The 21,152-nt window shown below is 53.9% G+C and overlaps 1 protein-coding gene across 6 annotated transcripts in view; it reads left to right on the plus strand.

The window, feature by feature from the left end:
* Nucleotides 1-21,152, plus strand: part of Atp9a (ATPase phospholipid transporting 9A (putative)) — a 143,495-nt gene that overhangs the window by 107,227 nt on the left and 15,116 nt on the right. For 5 of the 6 annotated variants that reach the window (XM_033767138.1, XM_010618208.2, XM_010618207.3 and 2 more), the window contains exons 15-19: nucleotides 7,439-7,600; nucleotides 14,527-14,619; nucleotides 15,689-15,772; nucleotides 16,782-16,952; nucleotides 19,620-19,718. In XM_033767138.1, the coding sequence (XP_033623029.1) occupies nucleotides 7,439-7,600; nucleotides 14,527-14,619; nucleotides 15,689-15,772; nucleotides 16,782-16,952; nucleotides 19,620-19,718 (609 nt within the window). The remainder of the gene's footprint in view (nucleotides 1-7,438; nucleotides 7,601-14,526; nucleotides 14,620-15,688; nucleotides 15,773-16,781; nucleotides 16,953-19,619; nucleotides 19,719-21,152) is intronic. The other variant, XM_033767140.1, reaches the window with a different exon arrangement.

Below are 21,152 nucleotides of genomic sequence, written 5' to 3' on the forward strand. Positions count from 1 at the left end.
GGGAAACTTCTACCCATGGTAAAAATAAACTTCTTCCTCTGCTTTCTGGATCTTGGCCTTCTGAGTCTCCCCATTACTACTCATCTCTTGAGGATTCTTCTCTTAGAAAGGAAATGAGTGTGCTTCTCCCATGGTCCACAGCAGCCTGGACACAGCTCCCCGCAACAGGTGGCTATGGGTTGCAGAGTAGAAGCTGGGAAAGCCAGCCTTGCTCCTGGGATGCAGCCTTGGCGTCTTGGTGTCCAGGGACTGCTGTCCTGCGCTGGGGCGATGGGACAGCACTGTGAGGACACAGCTGTCCAGAAGCACGTTTTGGTTTTTTACTTTTCCCCAAGCTTTTTATAGTAAAAGTAAAAACATACACATGAAAAAAAATCACCCATAATCCCCAATTCAGTGATACTCACAGTTGACATTTTGATGTTTTTCCTCCCCCCGAATATTTTTTTTTTGAGGGGGGGTGCCAGGAATTGAATCCAGGCCTTGCACTTGCCAGGCAGGTGCTGCACCGCTGAGCTGCATCCCTGGCCCTGTACACATATGTTAAATACAGGTTGAGCATCCATAATTCAAAAATTTGAATATTGAAGCGCTTCAAATTCCAGAACTTTTTGAGCACCGATGAGACATCAAAACTTGAAAACGCCACACATGGTCTCTCATGTGACAGTCAAAACAAAGGCTCACGGAAAATATTGAGTAAAATTACCATTGGGACCTATGATGTGTGTATGAAACATCAGTGAATTTCATAATAGACTTCGGTTTCATCCCCAGGGTAGCACATGAATATACAGGTAATTGCAAAAATATGAAAAAAAAAATATGGAAATTTCAAACACTTCAGGGCCCAAGCATTTTGATTCGGGGTTACTCCACCCTTATTCAGTGTTGTTCTGCGTTTCCTCTGTTCACTCAGTGGTGCACTGTGCTAACCCTTTCGGTCACCAGCTCAGAGGACGAGCTGTTTAGTGGCTGCACTGCATTGTGGGTAGATGTAACACCAACTACTTCCTGTGTCCCCCAAGCCTGTCGTCTAGGAAGCCTCCCACTTTGGACATCGTGAGTAACGTCATCTGCCACGTTGCCGCCTGCACTAACTCTCTGCACCCCTGACAGTGTAGTAAGTGGCCCCAGTTAACAGTTTGCACCTCCTTACACTTGCTGCTGCGTTTGATTATAAAAACCACCGGGAAACTCGAGCCCGTGCTGGGAGGGGGCGGCAGTCGCGGATTCCTGTCCTAACTCTGAGGTGGTCTTTCCCAAGACCGCCTTCATATCTCAGTGAACCTAATGTGTCTGCAGTTCCCTAAAGGCCTCTTGTCCCCTGAGCCTCAGCTTCACGCGCAGGGACAATGACAGTATTCAGCCATCACAACAGAGTCCAGAGTGTGGAGTCCGAAGGGTCTGGAGGAGGTGGCTCTGCTATCACCGGGCTGTGCTCTTGGGCCCTGTGGGTGAGGTCAGAGGTCAGAGGTCAGGAACTTGCCGGGCAGGGAGAAGCCCCCATCAGTGTTATTTATTAACCACAGGGGTGTAGGATGTTGGAGCAGGATTTTGTCTGTTTAGGAGGGCGTGGGGCATAATTGAGGCAGAACCAGAAAGTGTTTTACGGACTTTTCAGAAAACAGTCGAATGAGCCCTTCTTGGGATTAGCCCGTCTCTGGGCCATAGATGCCAACGTTCTGTCCCGCGGACTTAAGCAAACAGTCATTTTAGAATTATTAAACATTTATGGCCGTGATTCCATTCTTTCTAAGTTTTACTTACCAGAGTTAAGTGGAGGGGAGTTGAACGTCACAAACGGGAAATGGGGGTCCAGGAGTGACCCTTTGTACTGTCTTACTGCTGGTTCCTAAATGGAACAAGCTGTGATTTGTTCACTCCATGCTGAGCTAAAATTTTTCCTTGAAACAATATTCTAAAATCACTTTTCTATAAAAATCAGCTTCTTTTGAAAAAGGTCAGATTCGGAAATAGTGGGCCTGATTTCTACACGGTAGTGGCTGACCCAGCGGCCTCAGCTGGTGGGCAGCTGCTGCCTTAGTTTACCCTCGGCCCCTACATGCCTGCCCCATCTGGGTGTCAGTGAATGTATTTCCTTATTAAGGAAGGGAGCCTCGGGCCTGTGGGCAGCCGTATAATCTTGCAAGGCTGGCCTGGGACCGGCTGGCCCCTCTGTGTGAGTCTGGGGGTTCATCTTACTGAACGGCACCAAAGGGAGCCCCTGGTGTCCGTGTCACGCGTGCTGCTGGGATCAGCAGTCTTCTGCCTCTAACAAGAACACATCCTACTGCGCGCCCTCGGGCCGTTTCCAAACCACTGTCCCAGGTACAAAGAGAGGTTATTAAAACCTGTCAAGAGAGGTTTACTGCTGACCTCCAGATGATGAAAAAGCTCTTTCATGGTGGCTTCTGGCCCGAGCTCTTCAGATGGGCCCTGAGGGAGGCAGTGGTCTCCCAGCAGCTCTCTCGGGACCCCGATCACGATGCCTCCTGTCTGGCTTTGATCCAGTGTTTGGTCTGCTACCGTCTTCTATATTTGTTCACCGTTTACCTTAACGGTTCCCGCTGCTGCTGCGATCCCGTTATTCTGAGGCCCTCCGAACCCTGGCTCAGGCTAAGACAGTGGTGTTTGAACCCCAAAGTCCTTCTGTGTCATGTACCATGAGCAGTTCCTTTACCCAAAGCTCAGGACGAACAAGCCTGGTTCAGAGCATCTTGTCTGGAAAAGATGCAGCTGTCTGCTCACCCTCAGATGCTCGAGGGAACACCCCAGTTTTGCTGAGTGCCCGCATCATCCTAGCAAGGACTAGGGACTTCATGTGTTCCGTTCACAGCAGCTGTGTTGAAGCCCAGGAATGTGGTGGTGGGAGCAAAGGTCTCGTCCCTGTAAGAATCTGCCCCACGTGTAGTCACGAGGTTTTGGGTTGGATGTGGATCCTGATCCTGAAGAGGGCGATGAGGTCTCTTGGCTGTGCTGAGAGCTTTGCTGTGGGAGAAGCACCGTGTTTATATAAAGTCCTGTCCCTGGGTTCCAGGTTCCTTCTCCAGGAAAGTCCAGAGCAGGTGCTGGGGACTCAGCAGAGCTCCTGCAAGCCCCGAGCCACAGAGCTTTCAGGTCTTCTCAGGATAATTAAACAGGACTTTAAGAAATGAGGTCCCGGGGGCTGGGGATTTAGCTCAGTGGCACCACACCTGCCTCACCAGTGCAAGGTCCTGAGTTCGATCTCTGGTACCACCAAAAAAAGAGAAGTGATGGGGAAGCTGCTTATGAGCCAGAAAGAAAAAAGACTTTCAGTGATGTTTGGAAGCACCAAGGCATAGGTTTCCTTTTTCTTTATTACTCAATTGGTATGTAAAGAACAATGTACACACACTTTTTTGCTTGTGCTTTACTATCTAAAATATCTTCAGCTAGTGTTGAGATGCTTATTTACTTAAAATAAAAATAAATGCATGTGGCTTATGCCTGTAATCTCAGGATTCTGGGAGGCTGAGGCAGGAAGATCTCAAGTTCCAGCCCAGTCCAGGGATTTGAGTGTCTCAGCAAGATCTGTTTTCAAAAATTTTTTGTGAAAGGCTGGGAATGTAGCTCAGTGCAAGAGTGCTGGGTTCAATCCCCAGTATCACTAATAAAATAAATTTTAAAAAGCTAGAAGCATCTCTCTTCAAATGTATCATTCCATAAACATTTTCTGTATATACTCAAGTTTCTTTGAGTATACAGATCTTTACTGATCTGCCAGTTTTAAACTTCAAAAGAAAGGCAGAGCAGGCCATGTGAAACCTCAGAGTGTCTCAGTCCGTCCAGGGCCACTGTGACACAGTGCTACAGATCTCGTGGCTTAGAAGCAGTGTCTCTGCAGATGGGACCAGCGTGAGGACCTGGAAAGGGGAGATGGTCCCAGACGCCACAGCGCCCCAGTGCGACCACACAGAGGGAACCTTTCGGGGTGGCCAGAGAGAGGCCGAGCAGAGGAAGGGCCGGAGAGATGGGATGGAACCGTCTACACGGAATGTGGCCAGCTGCAGGAGCCGGCAAGGAAGGACACAGACTCATCAGAAACTGTGTTTCTCACCGTCGGGAGCTGGAAGTCCTAGTTCAAAGGCCCAGCAGGTTTGGTGTCCAGCCTCTCACAGGCTGTCTTCCCTGTGTCTCCTTGGCAGGAGGAGTGAGGGGCTGTGAGGGTCTTCACAGCACCTTGATGATTTAATCCGTCCCTAGATGCCATCACACTGGCGATTTGGGGGTACCGAGGGGTACCCAGACATTTCAGTCCCTGGCACAGAATCTTTAAATTGAACAAATAAGTAAATTTGTGAGTTTTCGAAGACTTAGGAAGACCTGTAGGGGAAAGAGGACCCGTCGTGACCTGATTGTTTGAAAGGTGGGGGTCAGTGTGGCAGTCTGGACAGAGTTGAAAGCCACATAACCCTGGCTGACTCCTCACACGGAACCTCAAGCAGGGCAGCGGCGTGAAAACAACTTCTTGCCAGTGCAGACTCAGTTCCTATCAGCAGCACATACCCAGGAGGGGTCAGAGCAGAGCCAGCTGCGGAAGATGAAGATGATGCTTTCCTAGCAGGAAGAGAGAGAAACGCCTGTGTGGTGCCCTTATTCTGAGGGTTCCAGCGGAAGAGGAGCTGACAGTGCCACTGGAATGCGAACCTCAGCTTTGAGCCCCAGTTTAATGCCTCCTTTGGGGAGCAGCAGGTCAGCCAGTGACACTCAGGGGTCCCCAGAACTGGGGAGCCGCCCACGGGCCTCCTCTTGGTTTCTGCAGAGCTGTTATCCTGGTGGGAATTTGGGGGAAACTCTGATAAAATAACGGCGCTGGAGGTGCACAGCCCTGCCTCAGGGTCCTCAGAAAAGTGATTCACCACCTTCCACCGAAAAGCAACTGTTAGAAATATTTCAGGTGTGCAGAAAGTTATAGAAAAGTCCCTGACAGGATGACCCATTCAGGATATTTCAGCTTCACAGTGGTGTAACAACAGTGTGTACTGAGTAGAATTTGTCTTTTGAATTTGGAACTGGTCTTTGCTGGGGCCGATGATGTGCACCCGGGCTTCTCTCATGCCAGGCAGTGGCTGTGCCTCCCGGGAGCCCCAGATCATGGTCGAGAGGGGGGGTGACCCACATTCTGCAGTGCGTGGTGGGCCGGGCTGAGCGGTCAGGTCAGCAGGTGAGGTGCACGGAGCGCACTGCACGCACCACGGCTCCTTGCATTTCTGCTGGAGCCCTGCCCTCCGTGCCCCAGGTGCCCCAGGTGCTCCTCTCCAGACACCGAGCCCTCAGCCCACAGCCCTAGGGTGTAGCTGTGTAGGAACAGGATGGCGGGGAACCTTTTGTCTTCCTTTATCGCTTTTAGGTGCTGCAGCCGTGGATTTGGACCAGCGGTAATAAGATAGCTTGCTTGACATTCAAAGTGAAAGACTTCCTGTGTTTGTTTCCTGTGGCTGCAGCAGCAAATCACTGGGTATCTGATGTTTAAAAATGAAGCGAAGCCCTTATCTCCAGTCCTGCGGGTCACAGGTTGAGATAGGATCGGGTTGTGGGCAGGGCTGTGGGGAGTCTGTGCCCTTCCTTGCCGGCTCCTGCAGCTGGCCACATTCCGTGTAGACGGTTCCGTCCCATCTCTCCGGCCCTTCCTCTGCTCGGCCTCTCTCTGGCGACCCCGAAAGGTTCCCTTTGTGTGGTCGCACTGGGGCGCTGGGGCTCCGGGACCATCTCCCCTTTCCAGTTCCTCACACTTGGTCCCATCTGCAAAGCCTCTTTGTCGTAGCAGGAAACCTGCATCTAGGGAGCAGGACTGGGGTCCTCTGGGGACCTTCCTCTGCCTGCCCCGCTTCCGTCAGCGTTAATGGTGATGGTGGGTCAAGGACCTGCTGACCACGAACACACCTGGTGCAGCCATGGGGTTCAAGAGCGGCACCTGTCCCCTCTCATCCCTGCCCCACAGAATGTTTCTTTTTAGCACTGCCCCCCACCCCATACTGGTGATTGAACCCAGGGCCTTCACAATGAGCAACCTCTGCGGCCTGCCTTTCTTTTCTTTCTTTCTTTGCGGTACTAAGGATCGAACTCAGGACCTTGTGCTTGCCAGGCAGGCGTGACACCACCGAATCACATCCCTGGCCCCTAAAATTTTTTTTTTAAGGAAGGGCCTAAGTCACTAAATGGCCTAGGTGGGGCTAGAACCTGTGATCCTCCTGCCTCAGCGCCCCCAGAGTGGGGGTAGAATCTCAGGTTCTTCGTCCCCCATGAAGAGCCAGTCATTCCTGTCTCTGGGGAGTAGGCAAGGCGACCCCAACAGGACGTAGGCGCCTTGTCCTGATTCCTGCCTCGTACCCATCAGGCTTCCTTCCTGCGCAGTGGGGTGCAGGGCAAGGGGTGGGGGGCACGCGTTCGTCTGTGACCTCCTCGTGTCCCCTCTTCCCTCTTCCCCTTTTCCTGCTGCTCCATTTTTGGAGCCCCAAGGCCCAGGCGTCTGCAGATGTCTTTCATTTTCTTCGAGGACTTTTGAGCCAGGCCAACGAATTGCTTAGTTTAAAAGTGAGGCTTATGAGTCAGGAGGTCTCGGGGGCAAGTCCAGATTTCCAGCTTTTCTGGAGAGACTGGATGCCCTGGCCACCCTGGGCCTGCTGCATTCCTGAGGGCGGCCTCCTCCCTGGCTGCTGGTGGCTGCCCCTGTAGCAGGCTGGCCCCTCTGCCACTCCCTTCGTGGACTTTGTGACTCTCTGCCTCTGCCTTCAGTGGGGTGGGCCTGGCCGAGGCTGGGGTCGGATCCCATCGAGCCCTGCAGGAGACGAGAGTCGTGTGGGAGGGGGCACTGCCGCTGCCCACGGCCACCCCCACCCGTCCTTGCCACTTCCCAGCCCGTCTCCTCGCCGGTGGGGGCAGAACTTCTCCACCTTGGAACTGCTGCCCGGGGCCAGCCGGCTGGCGGGGGTGTCCTGTGTGCCATGGCCGTGGCCGCTTGGAGCCAGCAGCACCGTTGACGGATGTGACAGCCACAGAAGCCCTCAGTCATTGTCACACAAGCCCTGGGGGCCAGAGCTGCCCAGTGCAGCCCAGCAGGTGCCTGTGAGCCCGAGGGAGAGCGGCAGCTGCAGTGCCCCCGGCATCCGTCCCTTCTTTCCCTGTGGGCTGTGGCGTGGTGCCAGTTCCGCCGGAGGTGGTGGCGGCCTGTGAGTCTGAGTCTTGTGGGTCCCTCTCTGCCACAGCTGTGGCACAGTCTGCTGTGGGGTCTTCGGAAGGGGTAGCGCTGAGGGTGGCAGCCCCCCGATACAGACCCACAGGCCCGGGCGCTGTGACGGCAGCACTGTGGCCCTCGCCGGGCCTGGGACAGTGACTGCCTGCCCTCACCTGTATCTACCCTTCTCACCTCTGCCTGGGCACTGGTGTCTGAGCTGACACCCTGCGTTCCCTCTAGGTGGCCCTGGTCCAGTGGACGGAGAGCGTGGGCCTGACCCTGGTGGGCCGAGACCAGTCTTCTATGCAGCTGAGGACCCCTGGCGACCAGATCCTGAACTTCACCATACTGCAGATCTTCCCTTTCACCTACGAGAGCAAGCGCATGGGCATCATCGTGAGGGTGAGTCTTCCGCCCGCCGGACCTCCGCGCGAGCCTGTGTCCCCTCGGTTTGTGTCCTGCCAGCCCTCTTAGCAGCCGTGTCTGCCACCTGGGGATTTAACCCAGTGCCTTCACACAGAGCTATCTCCTCAGGTCTTTTTTTTTTTTTTGCATTTAAAAAATTTTTTTAAAGACAGGATTTTACTAAGTTGCTAAATTTCCCAGGCTGGGCTTAAATTTTGTAACTTTCCTGCCTCAGCCTCCCAAGCCACTAGGGTTCAGGAGTGTGGTACCGTGCCCGGCAGAGCAAAAGTCCTAATGAATATAGGGTGGACCTTTCTTGGTGGTATATGTCTCATCTCTTCTAATTTTGTGTTTTATTTTTTACTTTATTTTATTTTGAGGGGCATTCTTTGAGACAGGGTCTCACTATGTGTGTAGTTTATGCTGGCCTTGAAATCCCAGTGATCCTCCTGCCTCAGCCTCCTGAGTGCTGGGATTACAGGGGTGAGCCATCATGCCTGGCTGTGTTTCTTAACTTTTTTTTTTTTTTTTTTTGCAGTGTTAGGGATTGAGCCTCTACAGCCTTGTGCATGCTGCCCCCTGTATTTTTTATTGAGATGAAATTCACATAATAAAACCATTTTAAAGTGAACAATTCAGTGGCCTTCCGTCCTTTAATCACATTGGGCAAGTCACCATTTCAGTCAAGTTTCAAAGCATTTTTATCACTCCCTAAGGAAAGCCTGCCCCTGCCCAGTTTCTGGTGACTGTCAGCTTGCTTTCTGTCACAGTGGACTCGCCCCTCTCGGATGCTCGGTACAAATGGACACGTGCTCCGGTGGCCTTTTGTTTCTGGCTTCTTCCCTTGGCCTGCTTTACGAGTTCACCCGTATTGCAGACTGTGCCACGGTTTCATTCTCTTCTGGGGCTGACTCCTCTCTGTTGTATGTGTACACCGGGCCCAAATAGTTTGGGTGTGGAGTGGATCAGTTTTCGGGAGGTTTTTGTTTGTTCGCTTTTTGCATATACTTAGTAACATCTCTTGGGGGTAGATTCAAATGAAATGAATGAAACAAAATTGATTTGTCTCCTGTACCCCTGTGCACAGCTGAAGGACATTTTAGGCAGCGTGTTTTGCACACCTGCTTGTGATCGTAACCTGTCGTGAGGACCGGTGGGGAATTTTCCACTGGTGACATCACGTCAGCGCTGCGACAGTTTTTGCTGTTGGAGGGTTTTGGGATTTGCATGTCTGGATTTGAGCCGCTCACCTGTATGTGTCTTGCATATTCGTTCCTCCAGTAAAGATCATGGAAGTCGTTTCTACCTTTGGCAAATGGTGCTGTCGTGGTAATCGCGGTAAGGGTGCGAGTGCAGGTTCCGGTTGTTCTGAGCACGTACTGCGGAGCAGGGCCGCACGGCCGGGCTGCTCAGTTACCAGGTGCTGGTTGAATCTATCTGTGTCCTGATGAGGGATCTCCAAACTATTTCCTTTCACATTTTTTATTTTTAATTTTAATATTTTGGTACCAGGGATTGAACTCAGTACCTTGAGCTTACAAGGCAGGTGCAGTGTCACTGAGAGAAATCCCTGGCCCATATTATTATTATTATTGTTACTGCTACTACTAGCAGTAGCAGTACTAGTAGTACTATTATTTTGCAGTACTGGGGATTAAACCCAGGGCCTTTCCATTGAGCTGCATCTCCAACCTTGTTTTATTTCTAAGTTGCTAAGTTCCCCAGGTTGGACTCAGACTTTGCAATCCTCCTGCCTCAGCCTCTCAGAGTGCTGATATAACACTCACATGCCCCCCCAGCTGCTAACCTATTTCTTTCCTACAAAGCTGTAACATTTTATATTTCTATCAGCAGTGTATGCAATTTCTTCAGATTCTTGTAAACACTCATTTCTTTTTAAAATAAATTACGACCCTTAAAGTGATGCTTTAGCATGGTTTTGATTTGCATTTTCCAGATGACTGTGTTGAGCATTTTTTCATATGTCTCTGACTATTTATTCCTCCCTCCTTCCCTCTCTTCCTCCCTTCCTATCCCCTTTTCTCTTTCCTCCATCTCTCCCTTACTCCTTTTTTTTTCTACAAATCTAAGGCCTTCATACTGAGCTACACCCAGCCTTCTCTGTGTGTATGTAGTATGTAAGTATGTGATGTACATGCAGTACTTAGCAGTACCTTGCTAAGTCACTAAGTTGTCCAGGCTGGGCTTGAACTTGGAATCCTCCTGCTTCAGCCTTCTAAGTAGCTGTGATTACGGATATGCACCACCATGCCTGGAAAAAAGGGTAATTAATAAAAAGCAACCCACAGCTTTTTTCTAGCCCTCCTAGACTTTCTGTAGTCTTCTTGGTCATTTACTTGGTGGCATGAGTGCCTGGGAGAGCTGGGGAAGTGCAGTAGGAGAGGTAGCCCTCCTGCAGTGGCTGTTACAGGCGCAGGACCAACCGTGAGTGCCTGAGGCAGCAGCCCGCCCAGCAGGGCTCTTCCTCTGCCTAAGTGATTGGCACAAACTGCCTTATACCCAGCCCAGCTGGCACCATTTCTGTTGACATTTTAGATGTACTGAGGCTGAGAAACCTACCCGTTCACCAGCTGCAGATTGGGCCCCAGGCTCAGTAGTGGCTCAGATGAGCTCACTTCTCCAGGCCCTGGGGGTGGGGTGTGACGGGACTGACAGAAGAGCTCACGGGGCACCTGTGGTCACGTGGGGCCGGTGTGTAATTTCACACTGCCGTGTAACAGTACCCTGTGGGGGCTGACAAGAACAGTTTTCATTCTCTGACAAGTTCTGTGGCTGGGAGTGTGGCTGCAGCTCTGGCTTTGGGTCAGGGTCTGTCGAAGGCTGGGCCCAAGGCGCTGGCCGGGCTGCTGTCCTCTAAGGCCCCGCTGGGTCAGGGTCCATTTCCCGGCAGCATCAGGGTTGCCCAGGTTTAGTTGTTGGCCAAGGGCTTGGTTCTCCCTGGCTGCTGGCGAGGCCGCCCTTGGAATCGCCCTGGGGGCCCGTCCCTGGCAGCACCGTCTCCCCGCCTCCGGAGAATGTGAGTGGAAGTCGCTGTCTTGTAACTGAGTCTCCAGCCTTATTCTGTCCTTGAAGCAGGTGGTCAGGTCCAGCCCCTGTCCAGAGGGGCGGCTGACAAAGCACCAGAACACCAGGAGGTGGGGACCCTCAGGGGCTGGTTGCTCAGCAACCTCCCAAGGTGGTACCCGGACTCCGCAGGATGCCTGTGCTGAGCAACTTCTCACCGGGCCACGCGGTGCCTGGGCTGTGTCTGGAGTCCGCCTCAGGCCAGCTCCTGTGAGTGGGGGCTTCCCGGACAGCGACAGTCAGCGTCTCCCACAGAAGAACCTGAATGCTCCTCTAGCCTTCGTCTGTCTTCTCAAGTTCAGGGCCGCAGGCCTCCCATCAGAGGGTCGAATCCTCCTCACCGGTCTCCAGCGCCCGCCTCCCGGGATGAGTGAGCTGTCCACACCCTGCCCGGGTGGAGAGGACCCGCCTGCCTTAGGGGAGGGGGCTGTGTGTCTTCCCACGCAGGGCAGGGGCCTTGGCTGCAGACAGGATCCCGTTGGATGCGTGGCTTAACTTTTTCTTAAAAATGCCACATCCCCTTCCCAGGCCTGACTGACTGATTAATTGAGACTGGGATGGAGTTAGATAGATAGATAGATGATAGATAGATAGATAGATAGATAGATAGATAGATTTTTTTTTTTTTGAGATAGCGTCTCGCTTTGTGGTTCGGGTTGGTTTTATGTACCCCCGGCTAGCTTCTGACTTGAGGTGATCCTCCTGCCTCAGCCTCCCAAATGCTAGGATTACAGCGGTGTGCCACGCTGCCCAGCCCGTTATTTTAAAAACCGACACTCACACAGTATGTAGAACAGTATGTGAAGAAAGGAGTCAGAACTGCTCATCCCCATTTCTGCCACGCTAAGACAAGGATTTCACTTTATCAGGGGATTTCCTTTCAGTCTTTCGTTCTAAGCACATGGCCGTGTAAATATCTATTGAACTTCATATGAGACTTTCTGAGTGTTCCCTACCCCACTGAGTTGTGTGTGTGTGTGTGTGTGTGTGTATGTATGGAATTTTCTCTTAAAATAAGATTTTAATGTGTGCAGGGTGTTTTGTTAAAAACAAACTACCACTGTTTCTATTTCAGTCACCATTTTTTTTTTCTTTGATGCTCAGGTTCATCCCCCCCCCCCCCAACCCAACACATGCTGGGCAAGAGCTCCACCATCAATTAAGTCCCCAACCCTTTTCATTTTTTGACACAAGGTCTTGCTATCGCGTTCCCCCCCCCCCCCCAACCCAACACATGCTGGGCAAGAGCTCCACCATCAATTAAGTCCCCAACCCTTTTCATTTTTTGACACAAGGTCTTGCTAACTTGCTCATACTAGCTTCCAACATGATCCTCCTGCCTCAGCCTTCTGAATAGCCAGGATTGCAGGCATGTGCCACCACGCCTGGATTCTTGTTTTTGATTCCTAAAGGAAAATTGCCGTGAACATCCATCTTTGTGGGCTATCTTTAATGAAGCATGGATTATTTTGCTTTGTTTTCTCATTTCCCTACCCATGTCTTTATTCTTATTTTGAGTGGGTAGAGATCGGTTCTGGGGCTTTAGAATTAGTTCTACTTTGCGCAAATCTCACTACATCCCCTGGAAGGGAGTCTCACCCTGGAGGAGTTCAGCAGTGTCTGGAGACATCTGTGGGTGTCCCAGCCCCAGGTGGGGGTGGCCGTGCCCAAGGGTGCTCTCCTTGCCCTGCAGCACGCAGGCCAACCCCATGACAAGCAGTGCTCTGGCCCCGTATCTTAAACGTGCCAGGGCCAAGGTACCTGTTCTCAGGGGTCGTGGAGAGCACCTGCTGCATGCAGACCGCCCCATTTCCTCCTGTGGGGAGGTCTCAGTTTGGTTGTAAGCCTTCTCTTGACTTAGGCTTTGCAGCTGTTGACAGGTACAGCTCTGCTGTCTCCAGCATTTTAAACAGGTGTCAGCTCGTGCTAAATGCCTGTCAACCTCTTGGAGCTGCAATGTGAGGTCTTTGTGCCGGGGTCCTGGTCTCGTCACTTGAGCGATCCGGTGAGGTTAGAGGAGCCCGTTTCCCCCGGACTTGTGTGCTTGTCCTTCTGAAGATGTCGCCCGTTGGGTGTCTGGTGTGCAAGAACAAGACGTTCTGTCCTGCCTGGCTTTGCTCTGGAGACCAGACCACTGTCGCTGAACAAACAAGGCCTCTGAGCTGGTGCCAGACTCAGACCACAGTGGGACAAGATGAGGCTCCACAGCCTGCAGCACAGTGAGCCAATCTCTGCGAATTTGTAGTCTTCTCCCATAATATGGGAACAGAGTAACCTTCGGGTGAACTGTGGGGGAAGGAGTGACTCATGGGAGGAGACAGCTGATCCAGTGTCTGTATTGGACAGAGCCTCAGCTTGCTGGAGCCCCTCTGTAGTAGAGGAAGCTGGGTGGGGAGGCGTTTCCTGCATCCGTGTTGAGCATCATTTGGGTGAAAGGGAAAGGCAAAAAAAAAACACCTCTTTCCTGGTCAGACCTTGCTGTCTTTAGCTTGAGTCACAAGCGGCATAGAGGCCTTTCTTCAAGGCCCAAGTGTGCAAAAGAGCTTTGGAAATGTGGGTGCCTCTTTTCTTTCCCGCTTGGGGGTGTTTTCATGAGTCGGTGTGTCCGTGCTTAGAGGCCACTCGAAAATTATCATGAAAGAGGGCACTCTGCTTCTGCTGTGCCCTTTGGTGTCACAGAGTTCATTGCAGACTCTGCAGGTGTTTCTTTGGGGCTTTTCCAGGTAGCGCCATGTAGGCACGGTATTGACCGTGCAGGCCAGGCTCCTTGTCCACCTCTGGCCTCCTGTCTCATTTGTGACCGAAATCCACAAGGAGGAGAAGCGGCCGTCTACTTGCATTCCTCCAAAGCAGATTTCCCAGCCCTGGCACCACAGCTGGGGGGCTGGGCGAATTCTTGACTTCGGAGCCTTCCTGTGCACTGTCGGGTGCTGGTGGTACCCCTGACCTCTCTACCACATGCATGTAGTTCACCCCAAGACTTGTGGTGCTCAGAGATGTCTCCAGATGTGCCCCAGAGGCCAGCTTCCCTATTGACCATACTGGGCGGAGCCTTGTTTTTCTCCATAACCCAACACAACCAAGGGACCCGGGACTTCTCACGAGGTCAGGAATGCTGTGGTGGAGGAGCATTCTGAGGATGCCACGTTTCCTGGGGCGATTAGCTCCTTTCAGCCACAGGAGGGATTCCTAACATTAGTGTTTGCCCAGGGGCGCCCCAAGACTGGCGTTAACTAGAAACCCTGGGTGTGGGACTGAAAGGTCTGGGTGATTTGATCTGTAGGTATGTGCTCCAGCCTGAGGGTCTGGGATTGTCTAGGTCACTGGATCTCAGTTGCTCGTGTCACACGGTTGTCACGTGGAGGTTTTGGGGGGAGGCGGGGGGGTGCTGCTCTGCACCTTGCAATGCCGAGGACACCTGTCCACAGGGAAGCAGCCGGCCCAAGCTCGCTCCCTGGAGAGGCTGAGAAACGCTGGTCCGGATACTGTCTTCCCTGCTGTGGGCCACGGTTTGGTGATGCCGGAGTCACGTGTATAAATTTAAAATAATCTACCAGTGTGGCGTCCTTTCCATTTGGAGGAGCGATGGCTTTAAAAACAAATATCTTAACTCCTTTTGATCTTGCTCTTATTGAATAACTTTCCAGATGCCTTTGAGTTTTCTTCTGCTTTCCGTGGCCTTTGCCCCAAAGCGAGGCCCACTCTCGCTTTTCATCTTTGGCCAAGTGAAAACATCAGCGTCTGCCGCGTACACTCTGTGCCCTTCCGTCACAGGAAGTGGTGCCGGGCAGAGGGAGGGGCTCCTTGCGGTCATTCATTCCTTCCCGCTCCCTCCCTAGGATGAATCCACTGGAGAAATCACATTTTACATGAAGGGGGCCGACGTCGTCATGGCTGGCATTGTGCAGTACAACGACTGGCTGGAGGAGGAGGTGAGCAGCTAGCAGGGTGTGGAACCTGGCCGCGGTAGCAGCTGACCCTGTATGGTGCAGTGGGCGGGTCTCTGTCCTCATCATCTGCGGCTGTGCAGCACCGCCAAGACTCAGCTGCTCGGAACAGTGCACATGTGCTTCTCGGGCCTCTGTGAGTCAGAGACCTGCACTGCCTCTGCCCGGGGCCTCCTGCAGGCTGCTGCTCCTCTGAAGACCCAGCTGGGCAGGGCCCACCCCGAGGTTGCTTGGGGCCCATGGCCGAGGCCCCAGGTCCTTGCCACTTTCTCCCTTGCCATGTGGGCCCCTCTGTGGGGCAGCTCACAGCCTTGCAGCTGGCTTTCCAGTCTCCAAGCGAGGGAGCAAGGTGACAGACCAGACGTCACTGTCTTTGGTAACCTGGCCCCAGACACGACACCCCCTTGCTTCTGTGCCCTGCTGCTTATTAGGAGCAGGTTACAAGATCCCTTTCACACGCGAGGGGCAGGTGTTTGGGGATCCCTGGAGGCCATGGATCCCAGTTTGTGATGTGGTCAGTTGGCGCTGGCCGGCAGCAGGAGGGAGGAGCGCTCTGGTTTGTCAACGACGTCATAGTTCCAATGTGAGAGTCACAGACAAACCCTTGAGGGGGCCAGGCAGGTGACACAGACAAATCACACTGGCGTGGGTGAGTCCTGGCTGGTTGCACTGTGCTTGTTAAACTGTTAGAATGTCCTTCCTTTGACACCTGCATTTTCGGGGCACGTACAGGAGCAGCCACTTTCCAGCCATCACACATTACAGTTGTCTCAGAAGATGAGCCCGGTTTCACCAGATGTTCTGTTTTCCCGCCGAGCCTGCAATCTGTACTTGCATGTGAAATCTCACAGTGTTGATCTCTGTGTTGAAACGCGCCCTGCCAGTCTAAGAAAGCAGACGCTTGACTTCGGGAACCCAGCTTTCAGGGAACGCAGCTTTCCAGCCTGCTCTTAACCCTGTCCCCTTGAAAGGGGCACGTGTACTTCTGTACCACAGTCAGGGCCTCGGGGCCGGACGCCCCACACTCTCCCTGCTGACCTCGTCTGCTTTGCAGTGCGGCAACATGGCCCGGGAGGGACTGCGGGTGCTCGTGGTGGCCAAAAAGTCTCTGGCGGAAGAGCAGTACCAAGACTTTGAGGTAAGCTGCCTGTGACCTGTGTGCGTGCTTGGAGCCGTTCGCCTCCTCGCCTGTCCCTCGCTAGCCGACCTGACCTCGGACCCGGTACACCACCTCCCCACAGTCGCGGGCCTTTGTCCCCGCATTCGCCGCCTGGAACTTGTTTGCCCCGTGGCACTCCACGGCCCACTCCCTTGTGTGTTGCATGTGGGCCTCAGCTGCAGCGCTGCCACCTCTAAGATGTCTCCCTGCACCTCACCCTGTCGCTCTGCGTCCATCACTCTGCCACCTCCCTTCACTACACCTGTCCCTCTTTCCAGTCCCCTTGGTTAGGTTTTTTTAGACCTTCATCTCCTGCATCTCCTCTCTGGAATAAGATCTTTCTAAGGGCAAGGCCTTTGTCACTCTGGTTTGCACCCGTATCCCCAGTGCCTGCTTGGGAAAGTCCTTGGCCAGTGGTAGCCTTCTGGAAACCGTGGGCTAAACCACCTCACTGATCTCTGAGCTTTAGGAACTTGCAGACATTGAATCGGCTCGCTGACTCCCTGACTGCTCCTTTGTCCCTCCGACTCTGTGTCCCAAGGGAGGGTCCTGTCTTGCTTACTGCTGTGTCCTTGGTACCCAGCACAAGCCTGGGATCTCCTGATGTGGGTGGGAGGCCTGGGGGTAGGGACAGGCTTCCGAGGCCCTCCAGTCTGCTCTTGGCTCCTGTTCCTGTGATGTGTTTTATGTCTCTGCAAGCCTCTATTGAACAGAATTCTCTCCACATATAAAGGCTACCTGCGTTGCTGGCTTCAGGCCGGCAGTGTGGGCATTTTCCCCAGGTTTCGCCGACACCGTAGTGTGAGCAGGCAGGACCGTTGGGTCGGATCGGTGGTCTGTCGACTCTGTGTCTGGGCGGATGGGCCCAGGCAGAAGCTGGAAGCCTGTGTGACCCCGTGGGGCCCGGCTCTCCTGCCGGGGTGTGGTGGGGTCCAGGTGGCAGGCGGGTTCCTCTCTCCAAGTGGCGACGTTGCACTGTGTGCCCCAGGCCCGCTATGTCCAAGCCAAGCTGAGCGTGCACGACCGCTCCCTCAAAGTGGCCACGGTGATCGAGAGCCTGGAGATGGAAATGGAGCTGCTGTGCCTGACGGGTGTGGAGGACCAGCTGCAGGCTGACGTGCGGCCCACGCTGGAGACCCTGAGGAACGCAGGCATCAAGGTAGCTGCCGCGGTCGGAGCCCGTGATCAGCTCTGGTGGGGAGAGGGCAAGAGGGGACTTGAGCGCCCCCTGCAGGATGGGCAGCTGCCATTATCTCATTCGCACAGCCCTGATTTCAGAAGACATCTTGGGTTCTGCCTCCTTTTGCTGGCTGCCCCTCCAGCCCCATGGGGCTCCCTTGAGGCCAGGGCTGCATGCATCTGCCTCCTGATCACTCTGGATCTAGCTCAGGGTCCAGCATGCACAGGCTGTGTGCATTCCAGGCGAGCAACCGGCCAGCTCTTGTGTGGGTGGCTGAGCGAGTTCGTGAGTGACCACCCTCAGGCGCCTGGTGCTCAGTGATAGTTCCGTTCTCAGCTCACACTACTCTTCCCACAAGCCCAGTACCGAAGATCACTCTGCAGGGGCCGGTAGAGGGTGTCTGAGGACTGGGCTTTGGGCCACCCAGGGAGCCCCAGGGAAAGCCGCGCATGGGTCCTTGGGACGCGCTAAGGACAGGATGCTCTGAGGCAGGCGTTGTAGAGCGGCCTGCACCGACCCAGGCGGCTGAGGCCCTCAGCACTGCAGCCAGGACTTGTAAACATGAGCTGCTGCTGACACAACACAGACGACTGCTTTTCTGAGCAGAAACACTTTCTAAAATAGTCTCCAGAAGTGCAGTTGACGTCAGCACGCACACGGGCAGTGACATCATCGTTTGTTACCGCGATCAAGTGTCACACACTGTATGTAACTGCACACGCTATACTTGTGTTCCTTTCCTTTTTTGTTTTTGTTTGTTTGTTTGTTTGTTTTTAATCTGTGTGGGGCTGGAACCCAGGGCACTGTGGATGCTTAACAGGTGCCCTGCCCCGAACCACGCCAGGTGGCAAACATAGGTGACTGGCCGTGCAGTGGATTTGTTTGTGCCAGCGTCCGCTCGCGTACGTGATGGCTGTGATGGCGCCTGGCAGTGGGAGTTGCCCGGCTCCGCGGCCATCTCGGGCTCGCCCAGTGTGCGCTCGCTGCATGCTGCTGGCTGCAGTGTCGCCACGTAGCTCATGGCTCATTAGCGAACTCGCAGGGCGGCGGCTCCTGTGACGAGTGTGTGTGGCCACCTCTTTCCAGTCACAGGCACCTCTCGGCTGCGTCCCGGGGCCTGTGTTTGGCAGGGCTCTGTGAGGGGTCTGGATCAGACTCGTGGTAATAAGAAAACTCCGGCAGCCTCAGGCCCACGGAGAGGCGCACATGTGCGTGTGTGTGTTTGTGCTTGTGTGCGTGTGTGTGCATCCGTCCTAAGCCAGCTCCGGCTGTGCCCTCTGCCTCACAGAGCCTGCTTTGTCTCAAGGATGCTGCCAGCAGAGCCCCGTTTGGGGAGCTCTGGCGGCGCGAGGCCTGTTTCTGCCACGCCCTGCCTTCTCCTCTCTGGCTTTGGAGATTCCGCCTCTCATGCCTGGCATCGTCCGGGGTCCCCCTCAGCACTGTCCTGTCGCCAGGCAAGGTGCTTTGGGGCCGGAGTGTGGATGTCACTTCCTGCGTCTGGGCCCCTATTAGATGAGTAGGAGGGGCAGGTGGCTGCAGCAGGTCAGCGTGTGGCCGAGGTCCGAGATGCAGCCAGCCCTCCGAAGGCCCAGAAGTTGCTGGAACTTGGCGTTTTCCACTCCACCCTTCAGCACATGCAGAAACAGAGGCCGAGTGTGGTGGCTGCTCTCCTAGGCTCTCACCTGGGAAGTGGCACTGGGGACCTGGGCACATCACCTGGTGCCTGTTGTGACCCCGGTGAGGGACACGAGTGCAGGGTGCTCATAGTGTCCCAGAGTGTTGTCTTCTTATGGCAAAGCCTGGAAGCTTTGAGGGAGGTGGTTTGGGATTTGGCGGGAAAGCAGTGACTCGCGCCGAGGACGCAGCAGGTGACAGGGCCCGAGGCTCAGCCCAGCAGGGCTTCCGGCTGCCTCCCAGCTGGGGTTCCACTGCTTTCAACAAACTTCTGTGGCTCGTGGAGGTGACGTGCATTAAGCAGGGGCAGTGGGACTGGGTTTCCACTCCGGGAACATTTGTTGTTTTCTTTCCTGTGCCCTCCTGCTGTCCAGACTCCAAGACTCCTCCCTGCTGGGAGCAAAGAGAACAAAGGGTGAATGAGCTGCGATAGCCAGGCCTGGGCAGGACAGCAGCTTGCTGTGTGGCTTCGGGCATGTCAGCTGCCCTCTCTGGGCCCACAGCAGTAAAAGGCGGAATGGTCAGACATGAGAGATGGAAGCACTTAGTGCCTAGCACCTTTGCTGTCAGCATTTATAGGCAGAGTTGTCCTGAGAATCTGACCTCGTGGAGAGGCTGGAAGGCCACATATTAACATTGCCCGCAGGACGCACGAGTGACCACTCACGCATGCAGCCTTTCTCCTCTTAGGGTGCTCGCTGCCCAGAAGGGGGATTGCGAGGTCCCGAGACTGAGCTTCCTGCTGTCTCCTGAAGCATGTGGCTCGATGGCTCTTTGTAAGGTGTCGCGTCAGCTTTCGGTGCCCCCAGCAGTGGTGGTTCACAGTTCCCAGGCCCTTTCCCTGGGCCCTCCTCATGTACGTGGGGGCGCTGTAAGTCTCGAGGAGGTGTCAGGGAGAGGAAGTGCAGCTCGACGTTCTGGGCGCTCAGCCGCTGCAGGTGACAGGGGTGCCTCTCTTGTGCCACATTTCAGGTCTGGATGCTGACGGGGGACAAGCTGGAGACAGCCACGTGCACGGCCAAGAACGCACATCTGGTGACCAGAAACCAGGACATCCACGTGTTCCGGCTGGTAAAGCATTCTGTGTCAGGGCCACGTGGGCGGGGGTGATGATGGGCCCCTAGAGAGGGCAGGGGAGCACGCTGGCCACCAGGGCGGGGGCGCTGAAGCAGGCGGTCGGCCTGGGGTACTCGGTGCCCGGTGCAGGTATAGGTGCAGGAGGCCTCTGATGGTGGCTCTGCAGCTCCTCGTTCCGGCCCTGGCCTGTACTGTGCTCTACCCTTCTGGGCCATGGTCCTGTCTGAGGTGCTGATAAAATGTTAGTTCCCCCCATGCAGATCAGCTCCTCCTCAGGCATTGTGTGTGCTTTCTGGGGTTTCACAAACCTTCCAAAGGCCAGGTCCTCAGATAAGAGAGAAGTGCTGGGCCCGACTGTCACTGGCTGCCCGCTGTGGGGACCACTGAGGGGCGTTTGAAGGAGGTTTTCGATCGATCGATGAGCCAACAAGAAGCCTGCCCTCTGCCGTGCTTGGCTGGAGCAGCACCTGCACCAAGAGCTGCTTTCTCCAGGGAGGCCTACACCCGGCTGTGTCGCGCTGGACAGAGGAGGCGCCGCGGCCCCCTTTGGGCTGTGTTACCCCATTACCTGAAAGCAGAGCCACAGGGAGGGGTTCTAGATGCTCTCCGGCAAGTTGGGGTGGGGGACATCTCTGCCGTTAGTCCAGAGTGCAGAGGAACTTCAAGCGATCCAGGAAGTTTTGGAATAACAGGTTGCATAGAAGCAGTACAGTTCCTTCTCATTTGCAGATTTGTGACTTCTCCTATTCACTGAAATGTATTTGTGACCCCAAAATACTTGCAACACGTTCACAGTCACTTGCACACATAGGAGGTGTGATCACGGTATATAGTGAAGGTTTAAAATGTTTAAAAAATTTTTTTGATTACGATAAAAGATACATCACCATTAACTCTGCTCAAATACCCGCCCTCACTCTGGATACCCCTATTCCGTCCTCCTTTCTACGCTCTGGAGCAGTTCTGGAAGTCCTCTTGTGAGTATCTTTATGGAGCGTGATCAAAAACACAGTGACTGCAGCTGCTGGGCGCTGTCCGGTGGAAAGCCGGGCTGGCAAGGGTATTAAGCTCATCTGCTAATTCTCATCTGCTGAGCCTGGCACCACGTGACCCCTGGCTCGTCCCTAAGTCAAAACGACCATTAAAGGGAAAATTTTTGAATCCGTTCAGGACATTGAGGCATCATGACAGTGCAACAAAAGACACTCATGAAAGAGGCCTTCCAGGACTGCTTCAAAAGTGGCAAGGATGAAGGGGTCAGTATATTGAAGGGAAGGGAGTATTTTGGTGGGGATTAAAGGCAATGTGTTTTTTACTGAGATAATTCTTTTTTTTTTTTTTTTTTTTTGGTACCAGGGATTGAACTCGGGTCCTTGCGCTTGCAAGACAGGCCACCAAACTGCTGAGCTAAATCCCTGGCCTGAAATA

Source organism: Fukomys damarensis, unplaced genomic scaffold, assembly GCF_012274545.1.
Source record: "Fukomys damarensis isolate Sample0158 unplaced genomic scaffold, DMR_v1.0_HiC HiC_scaffold_22, whole genome shotgun sequence".
In the NCBI taxonomy this organism is placed as follows: Eukaryota; Metazoa; Chordata; class Mammalia; order Rodentia; family Bathyergidae; genus Fukomys; species Fukomys damarensis.